We start from the raw sequence: 16,146 nt of genomic DNA on the forward strand, positions 1-16,146 counted from the left end.
TGCATAAAGCACTTGGTCGAAGGAAGCACTTTGCCCGAGAAAGGTCTTAATAAATTTAACTGTTGGTATTACTGTGGACATTACAAGACCTTGAAAAATGAGGTATTTACTCTGTAAAACAGGGCAAAGGACATTCAGGGTGGAAGGGCTTCCTTGAGAAAAATCATTAAGGTGGGCAGTGTGTGGTTTGCACAGCAAATGACATGATGTGGTAGCTCCAGCCTCCACTTATCCATTGATGATACCCGCGTGTCTGCCACATACAGTTGGGCAGGGTATACACTGCACAGCTTCCATGGGAATGAGACACACAGCAGTCATCAAAAATGTATCACAACAATTTCCCAACAAAAGGCAATGACTCTTAAAGAAAAAGACCTGCTCCTGATTTGAACTAAGGGAGGCCTTATAGTCACTGTAACTACTTCTCTGCACATTGAATAGGATCTGACCTATAATGGGCATGGTTCTACCAAAACCCTTCTGTCTGACATTCTGGGCTTTATGATCTGGCCCCTGACTATCTTCTCTGTTTTCTCTCACACTGATAGCTATTACCCATCCTCAGATCCAGAATAATAGACATCTCACTTTTTCCCATGCCTGCCCTCCTTCCTGACTTTCCCACTATACAGGCTTAGTAAACACTCTCAATAACTCTCTTTGCCTGGATGCTGGTCTTCCAATACCCCCAACTTCACATCGTGTCCATTTTTCAAGGGTTAGTTCTTTTTTCCTAAATCATTCCATATTTTTTCAGATAGAAGAAATAATTTCTTAAACTGTCATAATTTTCATCTTTCTCTTACGATATTCATTATTCTTGCCTTGAGCTTTTAGTTATTTATATATGTCTTACCTCCAACACCAGAAGTTCAACAAAGGAATGGTTTCAGGATGATTCATCCCTATCCACCAACTAGAGTACCCCTTTCACTTAAAAAGCACTTGTAGAATGAATGAATGAGTAAATGAATGAATGAATGAATGAACTAAGGAAAATTGTGGCCTGATCTAAACAGGCATTCTTAATCTTTTCTTGTCAAACACCTTCTTTTTATAGCAAATATTTTGCATGTCTTCCCTTATTGCCTGCAAATGATCATATAATCTACCCACAAACATAAAGTTCTAAAATGTCCTAATTGTAACATAAAGAAATAACAGATGATTTCAGACAAAAAAAAATAATGTGAAATGTCTATAAATAGACGCTTAGTTACAACTACAACAGAACATAAGGACACTGTTACATGTTTACATTTTCTTACAATGAATAAATTTGGGTTTAAGAAATGTTCAGTTCAATACTGTGGATGCTCTTTCCCACATCATCTTACATTTTTAAGAAGGGTCAAATGAGTCAAGTTACACCGAACATGACAGGTACCATGATACCGGTAAACCAGCGCCATGCTGGTTAACTCAAACCTGAAGAGTATCACGTGGTATGGATTTCCAAAATGGTGAACAGCTCTTAATGGGGGTCTGACAAAACCAAGTACTCCCCTCTTGTAGTTCAGTTGCATTTCTTGAAAATTCAGTATTATGGATATACTTTACTTGTATGCAGAGTTAGGTTTTAGATTCAGTTCATTATAAAGAGGTTTGTTAATCTACACGAATGTCTAGTGAGACATGTGAAAGTTGTATAGCACAGGAAACACCCTATATTCCTTAGCATGTCTAGCATCCTTGGTCCCTAATAAATGAATAGGTGCATTAGGACCCTTTCTCCCAAAAGCTGTAACCACATATTGTTGATATAAAGTTCCAAAACATCCAGCACAAGGAAAGAAACAATGAAGTGAAGAATCAAGCTCAGGCTCTATAAAATGTGAGCTTGAATTCCATTCCTACACATAATAGCCTTGGGCAAGCCATTCATGCCCCCTGTACCTTTAATAGACTCATCTGTAAAAGACAACAGTAAAACCCTCCAGAACTGCTGGGTGGCCAGTGAGATAGGCCACACAAGAGCATGCTGGAAACCACACTGACCTGCTTAGTTCATAAGTAGTCTTGGGAGAACTGTGTGTCGTGTTTCAGTGGTTCCCAGCCTGACGGGGATGCCCCAGAGACTCCCAGGTCCCACCACTATGCTCTACGGCCCCTTCGTCTTCTTCCCTGTCTCCCCTCCCCAGGCCCACCTTCCTTCCTCTTCCTAAACTGCTCTCCTCAAGCCTCACTCAAAATATCCAGTTCAAACTGAAGGAAGCACAGTCCTGTTTTTGATGGGATACAAGAAAAGGGACATCTGGTTTTCACTGAAGAGAACATTATTAAATTAGCCCTGAAATTTACGAGCAACCATTGCATTTAAAACATCATTAGCCCTCTACGATGAGAGATAACGTTCAATCCTGGGTTGCTCTGCACCTCTCCCCTGCTATGCCCTAGTAATTCTGCATACATTTGCTGATTCTTAATCACCAAGTCAATTTATTTTTTTGTGCATTGTTACTGAGCACCTACTATGTGGAAGTCATTGTGCTAACTAGATAGACAACAGTGACAAACAAAAAGATACAGCCTTGCTCATTGGCATGTTTACAGAAGTGCTCAAGAAATACTTTCTGCAGAGAAGAATGAACACACAAATCTTTCTCTTTAAAACCTCCGCGCATTTGGAAATAGTGTTTTTTCTTCCCTGACTCACTTATCTGTTCCTCTCTAGCTCACTCCTCCACTACCATGTCAGTGTGCCCTTTTCTGTGGAAAATTCCTGAATATACTAGGTAAAGCTTGGTCTTGATCCCCTGAGTCCTGACAACTCCATTCACACCTGGATCTTAGCAACTGTCAGTCCGTTTTGTGAGTCTGGTGAAACCAGACTGTGAACAGCTCAGGGGCAAGGACCACGTCTCATTCCTCTTTGAATCCCCAGGGAAATGGGGCATCACGTGGCACAGAAGGGGCATCCGATCTGTTCTTGCCCAACCACATACTGATTACACGGCCAGATTCCATCTGCAAGATAGTTCCAGTGCTGACTCTACTCCTTGTACCTTCCCTCAGGAAAGGTCATTGGCATGAAAATGAGTAATGGTGACAATAAAACGGAGAGAATACTGAGTCTGCTCTAGTATATATAAAAGCACATCATTTATAAAATTTGGCATTCCTAAGGTCTGAATGTTTGTTTCCCTGCCCCTCCAAATTCACATGTTGAAATTCTAGCCCTCAAGGGGATGGTATTAGGAGGTGGGGCCTTGGGGAGGTAATGAGGTCCCAAGAGTGGAGCCCTTTTTGAATGGGATTAGTGTCGGGATAATAGAGGTGCTAGAAAGCATCCTGACCCCTTCCACCATGTGAGGACATGCAGCAAGAAGGCACCGACTCTAAGGAAGTAGGCTCTCCCCTCCAGACAAACAAATTTGCTGGGGCCATGGTATTTGACTCCCCAGCTCCAGAACTGTTGGAAATAAGTGTTTGTTATTTATAAGCTGAATCCTCTATGGTATTTTTATTAGAGCATCCAAACAGACTAAAGCAGGTATGTTTTAGGAGTGCTATCTGACTAGTATCAGGGCTTCTGGACCAGACTGCCTAGGGTTGATGCTCAGCTCTGGCTTCTTAATTTACTATGGGACTTAATTTGGATTTCAGTTTTCTCAGCTGTGAAATGATGATAACAATAGCACCTACTTCCCAGAATTGTAACGTACTTCAGAGGGTACATATAGCAGTACCACATCAGGGCTGGCGAAACCAAATGAACAAGCAGTATTTACATGTGATTATGGCAACAAGATATTACATCATCTTGAAAAGATGCAGACTACTGCCCTCTGTCTTGAGAAACAGACTTATTGTCAGGGTCCTGCAATATTTATGATTTTTTTAAAGGCAAAAAACTATAGCAATTCTATGGAATAAAACTGCACATCAAGAGAGAAGTCAATTAGTTTCCCCCGGAAAGACAGAAGATTTGAAATTGAAGGTTTGTTCTGAGTCCACAGCCAAGTTAGAGAGAGATGCTCCCAAAATCTCAGTTTCTTTATCTGCACAAGGAAGATGACTTCACTCCTGTCTGATTTGAGGCCCGAGTGACATTGATATGAAATCACATCCACTCCTGATTTGCTATAGCTCCTACTATTACCAGTAACAATGAGTTTATATATGACATTTTCTGCATTCACACTGATCCCTCTGACACATTATCAATATCTAGCTATCTGAAAATATGAACAGCTTTTCAATATTGATTTATTCCCTGTAATACACTAATAATAAAACAGAATTTACTCATGTAAGGATTGGGATCAAGAACCCTTTGAAATTCCAGACAAGGTGTAAATTGCTGCAAAGGGTCTCTTTAATTGGGATCAAAACATTTTTGACAGCTTTTGGATTTTAAAATTCTAGCTATTGTCACGTTCTGCAAATGTTTCTTTTTTTGGTTTGAAAAAAAAAAACACAGTCAAGCTTCAGAGTACTTGAGATATGATAAACAACTAAAATTTGTCATTCCGAATGACAAAACCCCAGCTTTCCATTTCCTTGATATGTAGGACAAAATACTTCACTTAAACTCTTATCCTGCACAATTCAGCTGGTCCCCTGCTGGGCGACAACAAAGGTTTAGTAAACTGTTGCTGCTCATAAACTCCAATGGAGGTTGAAAAACCCCCATCTGTCTGAAGATAAATCACATCAACAGGGATGACTTTAAGGAAGAAACAGATTTTTAAATCTAGTCTCAGTATTCAACTTCGATGTGACTTTGCTCAATACTTCATCCTCTACTTGACTCCCTTCCAGAATTTTTCCATCATGTGGTTGCGGTTTGGACACTCCTAAGTGATGGGGAACTCGCTAGCACAGAAGGTGGTCCATCTAACTGGTAGAAAATTCCTCCTCCTCATAAACCCGTACTGCTTCAATGAAACTTGTATCCCCCGATCTTGGTTCTGTCTGTTGGGTCACACAGAACAAGTCAGCTCCTTCTGCTACCACACAACTCTTGGGAGAGATGAATGCTATTAATAGGGGGTGTCCTGCCTTCTGCTGTCTCTGCTTCATTCTTTTACACCTTCAACCCCTTCTACTAGCTTTCCCTAGACTTGGGTCAAGACATATTAACAAACTCAGGTTGCAGAAGTCGGATGCTACCAGGGCCCAATGTGAATCAAATAGAACTAGAGTGAAGTAAGCCAAACAGAAAACCTCTAACTCTGCCTTCTCCCTGATTCTCCACCAGGGATCAGACTCTTTCCCCACCCCCAAAGTCAAATGCTTTGAGCTAAAATAATGATTTTACTGTTGTTCTCTTTTGTGTCCAGCTGAAGAATCAAAAACAGCATTAGAGAGTTTGGTGTATCTTTCTTTGGGGCCAGGTTAGCTACCCTTGACTGAGGATTTACATCTCAGTTAATATAAAACACCTCCCCTCATGAGTTATAGTTCGGTGATGGGGATTTTAACGATCCCCTAGGCACAGCTTATCTGACAGTGGGTTACATAATGGAACAGCAGTGCCCAAAAACATGGCTCCTGGACAAGATAAAGTATCTGATACCCCACCTCACTCCTACTCCTTCGGTTATGTCAGCTGTCATGGTGGCAGGTAGACCAGAGAGACGATGACATAGTATTTAGGCATATAAATCTCTCAGTTAGGCTCGATCCACATTACTGGTCTCCCTCCAATTAAGATGTTAAGGGAACCAATGACATCCTACCCATTTCTACAAGCCCACACCTCTCTGCCTCCTGTGTGGAGCTCAGGAGGCTATACCTGTGCTAAGAAGTCTGGGTTCAACATAGTTTCTAGTCTTCCAGTGGCCTTGGACCCCCACATCAGGACACTCTGATTTGCCTGTGTCCTTTCTCAAGTGTGAGGTTCAAGACCAAACACAGGTCTCCAAATTGTAGTCTCCCCAAGAGAAGGAAAAACTTCCCCGGTTTCAGAAACAGTCCTTTTATTAAGGCAGGGGAGGCTTTCATTAGGCTCTTACTTCTTATGGTGGTCAAGCTCCTTTATTCCAGGTGCTCGTGTCCTCATTCTAAACTCCCTTCTCCCAAAGCATCCCCAGGTAGGCCCACCTCTCTTGACCATAGAGAGCTCAACTGCCCTGACAATATTTTTGGCTAACGGGAGGCCAAATCCCAGTTTTGCCTCCTATTTGCTCAATAACCTTGGCAAGGTCACTTATCCTGAGCGATAACAAGCATCAAGGCTGAGTTAGAAGATTCACGAGTCAGACTAACCTGGATTCTAATCCTGTCTCCAACCACCACTTACCTTCAATAAATGAAGGTTTGGTTTCTCTCCTAAGTATCTCCAGCTATAAACTTGAGAGGGTACTGCCATCTACCTCACAGGGCTGTCGTGAGGGTTAACAGAATTGGTATTTACAAAGGGTTGACAATAATGCCTGGCACATATTATGTGCTTGATGAATTAATTGTTGTTATTGTTTTTCCCATAAGACTGCTGTGAGGGCAAAACTGAATCATGTATGTAACATGACTGATATGCATGTTAGTACACAGTAGGTACCCCATGAAGGGGAGTTATCACCAAGAGCTTTTTTATAGTGGTAAACTTCACATAACTAAAAATTTACCATTCTAAGTATTTCTTGGCATAGAGTTCAGGGATATGAAATGCATGAACAGCGTTATACAGTGGGCCTCCTCCAATCCATCACAAACTCCATTTTCCTCTTCCCAAATGGTAACTCTATACTCAGTAAACACTCACACTTCATCACATACCCCCCATCCCCTGCCACAGGCCCTCACCACCACTGTTCCACTTTTGTCTCTCTGAATTTCATGTCTCTAGATATGTTACAGAAGTGGAATCCTACAGAATTTGCCTTTTTATAACTGGCTTGTTTCACTTTGCTTGTCTTCAAGTTTCCTTCATGTAATAGCATGGGTCAGAACTTTCTTCCTTTTTCTGTGGACTCATATTCCATGGGAGGCAGGCACCACATTTTCTGTAACCACTCATCCAATGATGGTTTCCACCTTTTGGTCACTGTGAATAATGCTCCTATGAATCTGGGCAGACAAATATCTATCCTATTACTAATTATTCAAAAATAACTTCTCTTCAAAACCCATTTTTACCATTAAATTATCATCCTCCTACCCATATGGGATCCCAATACGAGTCAGAATAAAGTGGAGAAAATATAATGCAAAACGACTAAGGTTGAGTAACTTTGCTGGTTGAGTCTGGAGGTGCCTACAGCATTTGAAAATTAACTTGGGAAGTACAAGGGAGGTGCTATATGTAAAGTATTTTATAAGCTGTAAAACACGGAAGGAATAAAAAGAACAAACCACGTCCATCTGACTCCTGCTCTCTGGACCAAACAGAGCGCAGAACATTTTTCTGTTTTTCCCTTATCGTCAGTGAACAGGACACCACCAATGTCAGGCAGCCCTGGGGATGAGTGTGCGAGCTAATTGCTGCTGGGGGGGTTGATAAAAACACAAACCACTTCCTTGGCAGGTTCAACAAACACATCAACCCTGACATTTCCTGGTCATGCGGTGACAGATTTTCCCAAGATTGAAAACTCCATTCTCTGCGATTAAAGCAATTGCAAGGTGGCACAGGCTAAACTCAGGAGACTCTAGAGGCTCTGACCAAGTCAAAAGACATTCATGCGTCTCCCTCTAGAATGCATGTCATTAAAGTTGCCAACACACAAAGAAATTTAACTTCAGCTGTCACATCACCCACCGGGCTTCAAAGCTCATCAGTCTTCCGCTAGATTCCTGGCCTGTGTGACACTTTTATCACAATCACACCGTTAGAAACACTGTGGCCAAGTCAGGGAAGAGCCTCCCTTTGATGGACAATCACAGTTGATCAAGTTTGTCAGTCGCTTTATGTGTTTTTATGCTTGTTTGATATTCCTGCCCAGAGAGGACAGGCTTTTAAGGGCACATCTGTCAATGGATTCAATTTCATCATGCCATGTGATTCTTTTACTTACCCCTGTCTTCTCGTCAAAGATTTTGATACCTCCAAAGGAGATGGTTAAAAAGATTTTCTGTTTGTGTTCTCCTTTGGAACGTGCGCCAGCAACAACGCCCTGTTGAAAGAGGACACAGTTTTTACTTGAGAGTGTACGTTTGAAGATTCCCTCCAGTCCCGGTGGTAGTCAGATACCACCCACCAATACCACCAACCACTCTCTCTCTCACTGCTCTCTCTCACACTTGCCCTTTCCATGCTTCCCTCCGCGGTGTGCTGGCCCCTTCTTGATATTGTAGGGTAACGGGTACCCTAACATTATATCTAACACTGTATCAACAGACACCTGGATACTGATTCACATGACTACCTAAGATTTACAGAACGCCTCCTTTATGGCTAGATATTGGCTCAGAATCCAAGACCCTAAGATTAATACAATAGGATCCTCTTATTAATAATATGTTGCTGGCCTTCATACTGTATATGGTTTCAACCTATTAAATAAAGAGGAGTCACAGAATATATTCCTAAATGTGATTTTATCTTTACTACTGGAGACAGTTTTCACCATAATCAATTTTAGAGAGTAGAAAGAAAATAAAAACCACGGCCAGACTGCATGTCTCCTTTTGTCTGGAAAAAATACGATCACCAGAGTTACATGCTTATGGTTTGCAGTTTTTTACCCACACAAGTTTTCTGTTTTCCTTTATTCTTTTCAGTAGGAAGGTACCTAGCAAACACATCCCATTGATCAATGCCCCTGTCTCCCCACTTTTCCAAACTTTTTCTAAACCAAAGCTACGTATCCGAGTCAGTTAGAAGGCAAACATCACAATTGGCAGGGGTGTCGCTCTGCTCACTGCTCTATCCTGGGTGCCCAGGACAGTCCCTAGAAGGAAGAGGCACTCTGTCATTCTTGCAGGATGAATGTGCTATCCAGAGATCTCCCACAGTTGACAGGATGTAAGTTAAGGGCGAAGACACTTGCTTTTTAAACTAGCTTTTGTGGCGGCCAGTGACAGGGAAGCATGGGCTTCCTATGAGGGTGTCACTCAGAGGGTGAGGACAAGAGATCTGCATTAAGTGTTTTGGAGCTTCTAACCCCGTCTTTGCTATCAGACTGCCCTGAGTGCAAGATCAAGTCCACTTATCAGCAGTTATAGTTCTGAGCTTCTAGGAGTAGAAAAATTGAAAATCAGCATGATGTCATGTTTCTGGGAGATAAAAGTCATCTGTGCTCATGTCAGAAGAGCATGTTCACGACCCCAGTGTCAGAGAAGCAGCAGTATTCGGAACAGGGATGACCAGAAGACACAGGGACGGGGCACCCCCCTTTGAGGCTGTTTGGTTATCCTTACTGTGGGTACCAGCAACGCTCTGTGCAATCCAGATGGCTGGTTTATGCTCCTGGCTCTCCGTGATCTTGGGCAAATGACTTAATTCTCACTGCCACTTCCTCAAGTGTAAACACTATCTTTGCATGGGGAGAGAATTAAATGAAAATTCATATCAAGTACCCAGTACGGTGCCTGCAACACTACAGGGATGTCACAATAGTTAACCTCTTCTAGTAAATGAATGACTGTCCCTAAAACTCTGTGCTCTGGTTCCTGGGGACCTACTAGCAGGAAATCCACTCCCTCCCGAGTCACCCATTCATTCTTGAGTGCCAGTTACATCCTTGCAGACATACAGAATGTCAGAGCTAGAAAAGTCTTCCACATTTCCTGCTTACAAGTGAGGAAACTGATGTCTATGAGGCAGGGGTTGGCTGTGCTGAGGCAGCATAGGGGGCTGGCGGAGAGCTAAGCCTGCAACTCAGCTCTCCAGACTTCTGCTGTAGGGAGCACCTAATCCTTCCCATGGTGGCTTCTGTCCAGCAAGCCAAAAACCTCTCCAGGTAACCCTCCCCAGTGTTGCTCTTTCGGTCCCTCAGGACCGCTGCTCAGTGACCAGAAAACCCTCTGGCACTGCCTGTCCTCTCAAAAGTTGAAGAGAGTGACTCATCCCCCAAAGCTAAGTCCTCTGTCTCTGTAACGGTCCTGCTTACCCAGAGGTTTCTAGAGTCCTCAATGTGCAGTTTACTTTTCTGTGAATTCACTGAGGGGAGATTCTAAGGAACATGGGGAGAATGGCCAAAGTAGGTTTTTACAGCCCCAGGGCTGCAAAATTCTGTAATTCTTATTTCTAAAGCCATCTTTTTGGGGACACGGTCTCCGAACCCCGCCCCCTTTGCACCTCCTTGGTTCCTTTTGCCTCACGGTCCTTACTGCCATCTGACATACTTATTGGTTCATCTGGTGACCGTCTGCCTTTGCCCGGTAGAACAAAAGCTCATTTGTGCCAGGAACTCTTTTTAATCCATCCTACGTGCCCAGGACTGAGAATGGCGCGCAGCCTCAAGTCAGCAGGGGAAAGAGGAAGTGACTCTGCCTGCCTCAGGGAGTGGGCCGGCCAGACTTTGAACCCTGGGAATCTTCACCTTGAATTCTGGGTTCTTAGCTGGATTTGGAATCAAACACCTGATGCGGCTACCTATCTGTAGCTGGACCTCCAACTTCCGATCTCTAGACCTAACACAGAAAGAGAACGAGAAGTATCTCCGTCATAAAGGGAAGGGCTGGAGGGACTGGGTCAAAGGAACGGGGAGGCCTTCCTTCTTGTTTAACTCTTCTTAGGACATCACCGTCCTTGGTGGGGAGAGGGCGGCACCTCCACTCAAGGAGAGCTGCTCCAACGTCTCTGTCCTGGAAGCAGTCCTCACAGTCCTCTGCTCCCTGAATCACTGCCGCCTCTAACAGCAAAATGCAGCTGTACACTCGAGGAAATGGACGGAATGGAAAGAGCCCACACATGTGTTCCAGGAGCATTCCTGCTTGGGGCTGCTGCGGGTGGCGTTCCATGACAAATGAAAGAGGGAAGGACTATCCGTGCAGGGCTGTCTTTGGGGAAATAAAACTCTAATTTTATCAAGCATGTTTCTCCTGTGAGACAGGACCTCGAGTCAAGCTCTGAAAAATTACACTAAGGCCATGCAAGTTTGCCAGCAGACGGCATGCCTCACAGTCTCATCTCCCCACAAGATTATTCACTGCGGGGATGCAGAACCAGCAGAGGTCCAGGAGACATCTCGGACTGGGCAAGGGGGTGACGGGGGGGGGGTGAGGGGGGAGGGGGTGGTCAGAAGATGTGGCAGTAGGTGCCTTTCGGGTCTCTGTGCCTCACATTAGTCACCTCAGTCACAGCTGGAAATCTGGAAAATACAGTCAAGCATTTTCTTGGGGACCTACTCTTACGTGCTACAGGTTCTCTTCCCTGTCATATAACATAGCCCATGCCCTAATCCTAGAAAGTGAAAAATCATCTCTCTTAGTTTACATATAAGGAAACATAAGGCCAGGGGCTGAAATGACCTCCTGAAACCTCAAGGAACTAATAAGGTGGAGAGAAAAGTCAAACGGGAATCTTTCAGATTCCTATGTTGGGCTTCCTTCTATTATAACCTTGCTTAAGAGCTTTTTTGGGGAGAAACATAGATTTAAAAAAAAAAAGAAAGAAAGAAATGACTACGCAATATACTATAGATACGTCAAAAATGTTCTACAAACAGCCAGGTGGAACCATCGGCTCCCAGACTCCACAGTGAAGGGGACGTTTAAATGAGAATAATCACATTTCCTACCTCATAAGGGTGTTCAGCTATTGAGAACAGTTACACGCATCAGCACTTAGCACAGTGTGTCGCATGGCAGGAGAGCTGGGTGAGTAACAGTTATCGTTATTATAGGTACTAACATTCATACTATGAAGCAAGGCCATGTGCCAGACGCTTGTGAAATGATGGACACAAACATCCCCAGGAAGGAAGTGACATACAAAGGGTCAGATGCGTCAGGCAGGATTAACAGGATGCCCTGTCCAGCTACGGGTCCCCTGAGGATGAGATAAGGGGAAGCACAGGAGAGGGCTCTGAGAAACCCTACCCGCACAGTGCACGCACATAGTGGGATGGCTGTGATCTCAGTGGATGCTGAAAAGCAGGTAGGAAAACACAACAGGTTTCGGGCATGGATGGCTGAAAACCTGCAGTGCTATTCCAGAACATTCTATGATGAAAAAAAAATAAATAAAACCAACAACAAAAAAGTGGTCTCTAATTCCAACCATCCCAATTATTAGCTATAGAAGCCTTGGAAAAAAACTAATCCCAAATTTCACTTTTCCCAGTTAAAAAAAAAAAAAAAGAATTTAAGTATTCTCTTCTCCTCTGCTTTGTGCCCAGAGCCTGGCCCCTGTGGACTTCAATCCCTGGTCCTCTGGGCTTCCTGCCCTCTGGATTCCAGTTGGGTTCCACCAGGGCAAGACGGGCGGGAGACCAGAGGGTGGTTGAGGAGAGAGCTCAGGGTATTCTGAACACATCCTTTCCTTCCTTGTCCTACAGCTCTGGCAGTGCCTATACTTTCGCTTGGGGAGGGAGTAGGCTTCCTCCTCAATCCTGCTCTCTTTGGGTTTCATTGAATATATTTCCTCCCAGGGTGGTGGCTGCTTTCTATGGTTGCAGGTTCCTGAGAGCATCACCATCCCTAGATCCCTTACTTAGCCTTAGCTACCCTTTCTTTGTGTTTTTCTTTCTTTTCTTTTTTTCTTTCTTTCTTTTTTTTTTTTTTTTTTTTCTAATTTGACAGACAGAGATCACAAGTAGCCAGAGAGGCAGGCAGAGAGAGAGAGAGGAAGGGAAGCAGGCTCCCTGCCGAACAGAGAGCCCGATGTGGGGCTCGATCCCAGGACTCTGGGATCATGAACTGAGCCAAAGGCAGAGGCTTAACCCACTGAGCCACCCAGGCGCCCCTTACCTACCCTTTCTAAGTGGCTCTTTCATTAAAGTGTCCTCTTCTCACCTAGCCAGGGTAGGCTCTGCTTCTTAGAGGACCCCAGCGGATGTATTTAGAGCTCTGAAATTAGCCCTCCAGGCATCGTCTCTGAGAGAGCCCATCCCCTCCTGGAGTTTCAACCACCATCCTTTTGCCCAAGGACTCTGAAAGCTGACTACTTTGTAAGTCAATGATGTGTGGGTACTGGGCAGGAACTTACCAGTAAGGGCTTAAAATCTCATTGGGCAACCAAGATAAATTAAACAGAGATACAAAAAAGAAGATAATTAAGCATTAAACTACGTCTTATCAGACACTGGACGTCCAGAGACTGAGGTTTGAAATTTTGGGCTTAACACAGGTTAAATGAAGGTTCCGGGGCAAATCCCTTAACTTCTATGAACCTCAGATGTCTTATGTATAAAACAGAGAGGATAATATCTATCTCACAAGATCAAAAGAGATGATAGATGAGAAGAAGCTTATGTTGACTCTAAATTAAAATACGATAATGGTGTTTTGCTGGAGGACAGGCAACAGCCCACTCATACTTAGAATATGATTTCCCCTCTTAAATCTTTACAATCCAGAAGAAAATTCTCTAAAACAGGAAAAGGTACCAGCCTCACAGAGTCTAGCAAAGGAAAGCAGATTTTCTTTTTATTTCTCATATGACCTAATGTGAACAAGTGCGCCCTTTTGCAAGGTTTAACAGGCATTTTGTACTTCTCTGTCTCTTTCTTTCCTGGGCAGGTGGCCAAATGGAGAATCGATCATTTATGTTTCTGTTTCCTAAAGAGAGAAACCACTGGGAGCTGAAATGTCAACATTCTTCTCTGCGATTTGCAAATAATGAAACACAACTGTCTGGGAACCAAGAACCCCTCCACGAGCTCCGTGCATCTGACAGGAGTGTGTCATGGCAGGACAAATTCTCAGGGCTTTGGGGACCTCACAGATCTGAGGGGTGACAGATGGGGCACCTCACGGCAAGTAACACATGCACATGCTCCAAGTCAGCAGTCATCGCCAGGCCTGGACCCACTAGCTTGAGTCACCGTGAAGGCAGACGGAGAAGCTTCAGCGAGCACAGGCAGACTCCTGCTCCAAGCCCCTCAGACCGCAGAGCTTCTATGAATGGAGCTGGCCAACAGGTGCTCTGGGACATGGGCCTGGTGAGTGGCTCTCTACCAGGAGGCCGGGAGAAGAAGCATCAGCTCCTCAGTAGACCTACTTGTGGCTCTGGGTGAGAACCAGGCTGTTGGTAGATTTTTCTTGATGTCCTTTAATTTGTTGGCAGCCTGGCCTCATGCTCAGTAAGGGACCGTCAGCAAAAATGAAGATCCTGGCCTTCATCCCTATCCCTGAGTGGGGTCTCTTTGGGGGAGAAGGCGTAGCTCTATCTGATGGGAGTCTGGAGGGAGGCTGAGGACTCCGGGCTCAGTGTGTTTGGGGTTCTCTCTGCAACGTGCCCACTGCTAGAGAGGCTGCCCTCTGGTCTGACCTCATGCATGGATCACAGGTCCTGCTCAGGGGCTGGACGGGGGCTGGCGGGAACAGGAAGGGATGCAGTTATCCAACTGCTCCACGAACCAAGCGTGGCAGGCCATCTCTTTCCAGGATGCCCACTCTGGCATGTATCCTAGTAACGTCCTTCTTCCAAGCATTTATCAGTCATAAGACTGGACTTTAGAATTCCTCCTCTCAGACTTTGTTATCTACTTATCAATCAGACTGGAGCTTAGCAGAAGAGAGCTCATTAGTAGGGTGCTCTAAAATCTCATAACATTGCTTAATTAGAAAGAAAGAAAGAAAGAAAGAAAAGAAGGAAGAAAGGAAGGAAGGAAGGAAGAAAAAACATTAACCTTTTTACAAGGTGATAATCTGTGAAATCATGATATGGGTATCTTTAAAACCTTTTTCTAGAATACTTTATAATAGATACATAACTATTAAAACAAAGCTTGGTTATATAAGAGCTAAAAAAATAATGGGTACACTGTTTTGAAGATTAATATTTTGGGGTGCCTTGGTGGCTTAGTCAGTGAAGCGGCTGACTCCTGGTTTCCGCTCAGGTCACAATCTTGCGGTCATGGGACCAAGCCCTGCTTTGGGCTTTGCGCTCAGCATAGACTCTGCTTCAGATACTCTCTCCCTCTCCCCCCAGACCATGTTCACTCTCTCTCTCACTCTCTCTCTCTCAAATAAATAAATAAAATCTTTTAAAAATTAAAAAAAGAAAGAAAATTAAGATTTTTTAAAAATGATGATTCCTACAGTCATACTACAAGGACACTTAGCATCTGATACCCATGTTAAACTGCTGAGACAATTTGTATAGCATAAATAAAAATAATAGCTCTGATTTATTAAGCAAATAGGAAAGAAAAGGTAACATAGAGAGTGTTTTACAGATACTGTCCCGGTTTGTAGCTGGAAGCACTTGGCCAGCCTTGCATATATATACATATATTTTTTTTCCTATTGTTCCTCCTTTCTTACACTTAAAAAAAATAAATACACTGATCAAGTTGTATCCTGAGGGACTATCTGAAGATATGAAAAAAAATTCTCATAACATAATATTAGGTGAGAAAAAAAAAGGATATAAGACTATATAAATAGTAATTCCAATTATATTACATGTGTTTATAATTCATATCATATACCTAAAAATACAAAGACAGATCATAAGTTATACATAAAATTGTTGACACTGATCTTTGTGTATCATGGGTGATTTTCATTTTTCTCCTTATATTTTTCTGTATTTTCAAAATATTTTACAAAGAACATTTTGTGAATTCTATAATCAGGAAGATACCTATATTATATGTGTTAAATGCATAAGGTATTTTGTATAGACTTCCTGCTCACTCATTTGTTTTTTCAATATTTTAAATCACTTTTTAAAAGAAAGAAATGAAGCCTAAATGAAGACCAGAATGTGGGAACAACGGGACGCCTGGATGGCTCACTGGGTTAAGCCTCTGCCTTCAGCTCAGGCCATGGTCTCAGAGTCCTGGGATCAAGCCCCACATTGGGCTCTCTGCTCAGCGGGGAGCCTGTTTCCCCCCTCTCTCTCTGCCTGCCTCTCTGCCTACTTGTGACCTCTCTCTGTCAAATAAATAAATAAAATCTTTAAAAAAAAATGTGGGAACAAATGATGCTCTTTTTTATATGTTTTAAAAGGTTATTTAATAACATAATTTTATTGTGTATATTAATTTTTTTCCAATTCCTTTCTTCAATTTCTCAATAAAAAGGCCTTCTTTATAGCATTTACTTTCAGAAACCTCTCTGTGATATGTCCAAATCCCACAA

General features: G+C 43.2%; 1 protein-coding gene across 6 annotated transcripts in view; it reads right to left on the reverse strand.

Moving 5' to 3' along the window:
- The window catches only part of DAB1 (DAB adaptor protein 1), a 1,141,240-nt gene that overhangs the window by 129,389 nt on the left and 995,705 nt on the right, over nucleotides 1-16,146 (reverse strand). For all 6 annotated transcript variants that reach the window (XM_059136979.1, XM_059136977.1, XM_059136982.1 and 3 more), the window contains one exon: nucleotides 7,965-8,063. In XM_059136979.1, coding sequence (XP_058992962.1) covers nucleotides 7,965-8,063 — 99 coding nt within the window. The remainder of the gene's footprint in view (nucleotides 1-7,964; nucleotides 8,064-16,146) is intronic.

This window comes from Mustela lutreola, chromosome 10, assembly GCF_030435805.1.
Source record: "Mustela lutreola isolate mMusLut2 chromosome 10, mMusLut2.pri, whole genome shotgun sequence".
NCBI classification, from domain to species: Eukaryota; Metazoa; Chordata; class Mammalia; order Carnivora; family Mustelidae; genus Mustela; species Mustela lutreola.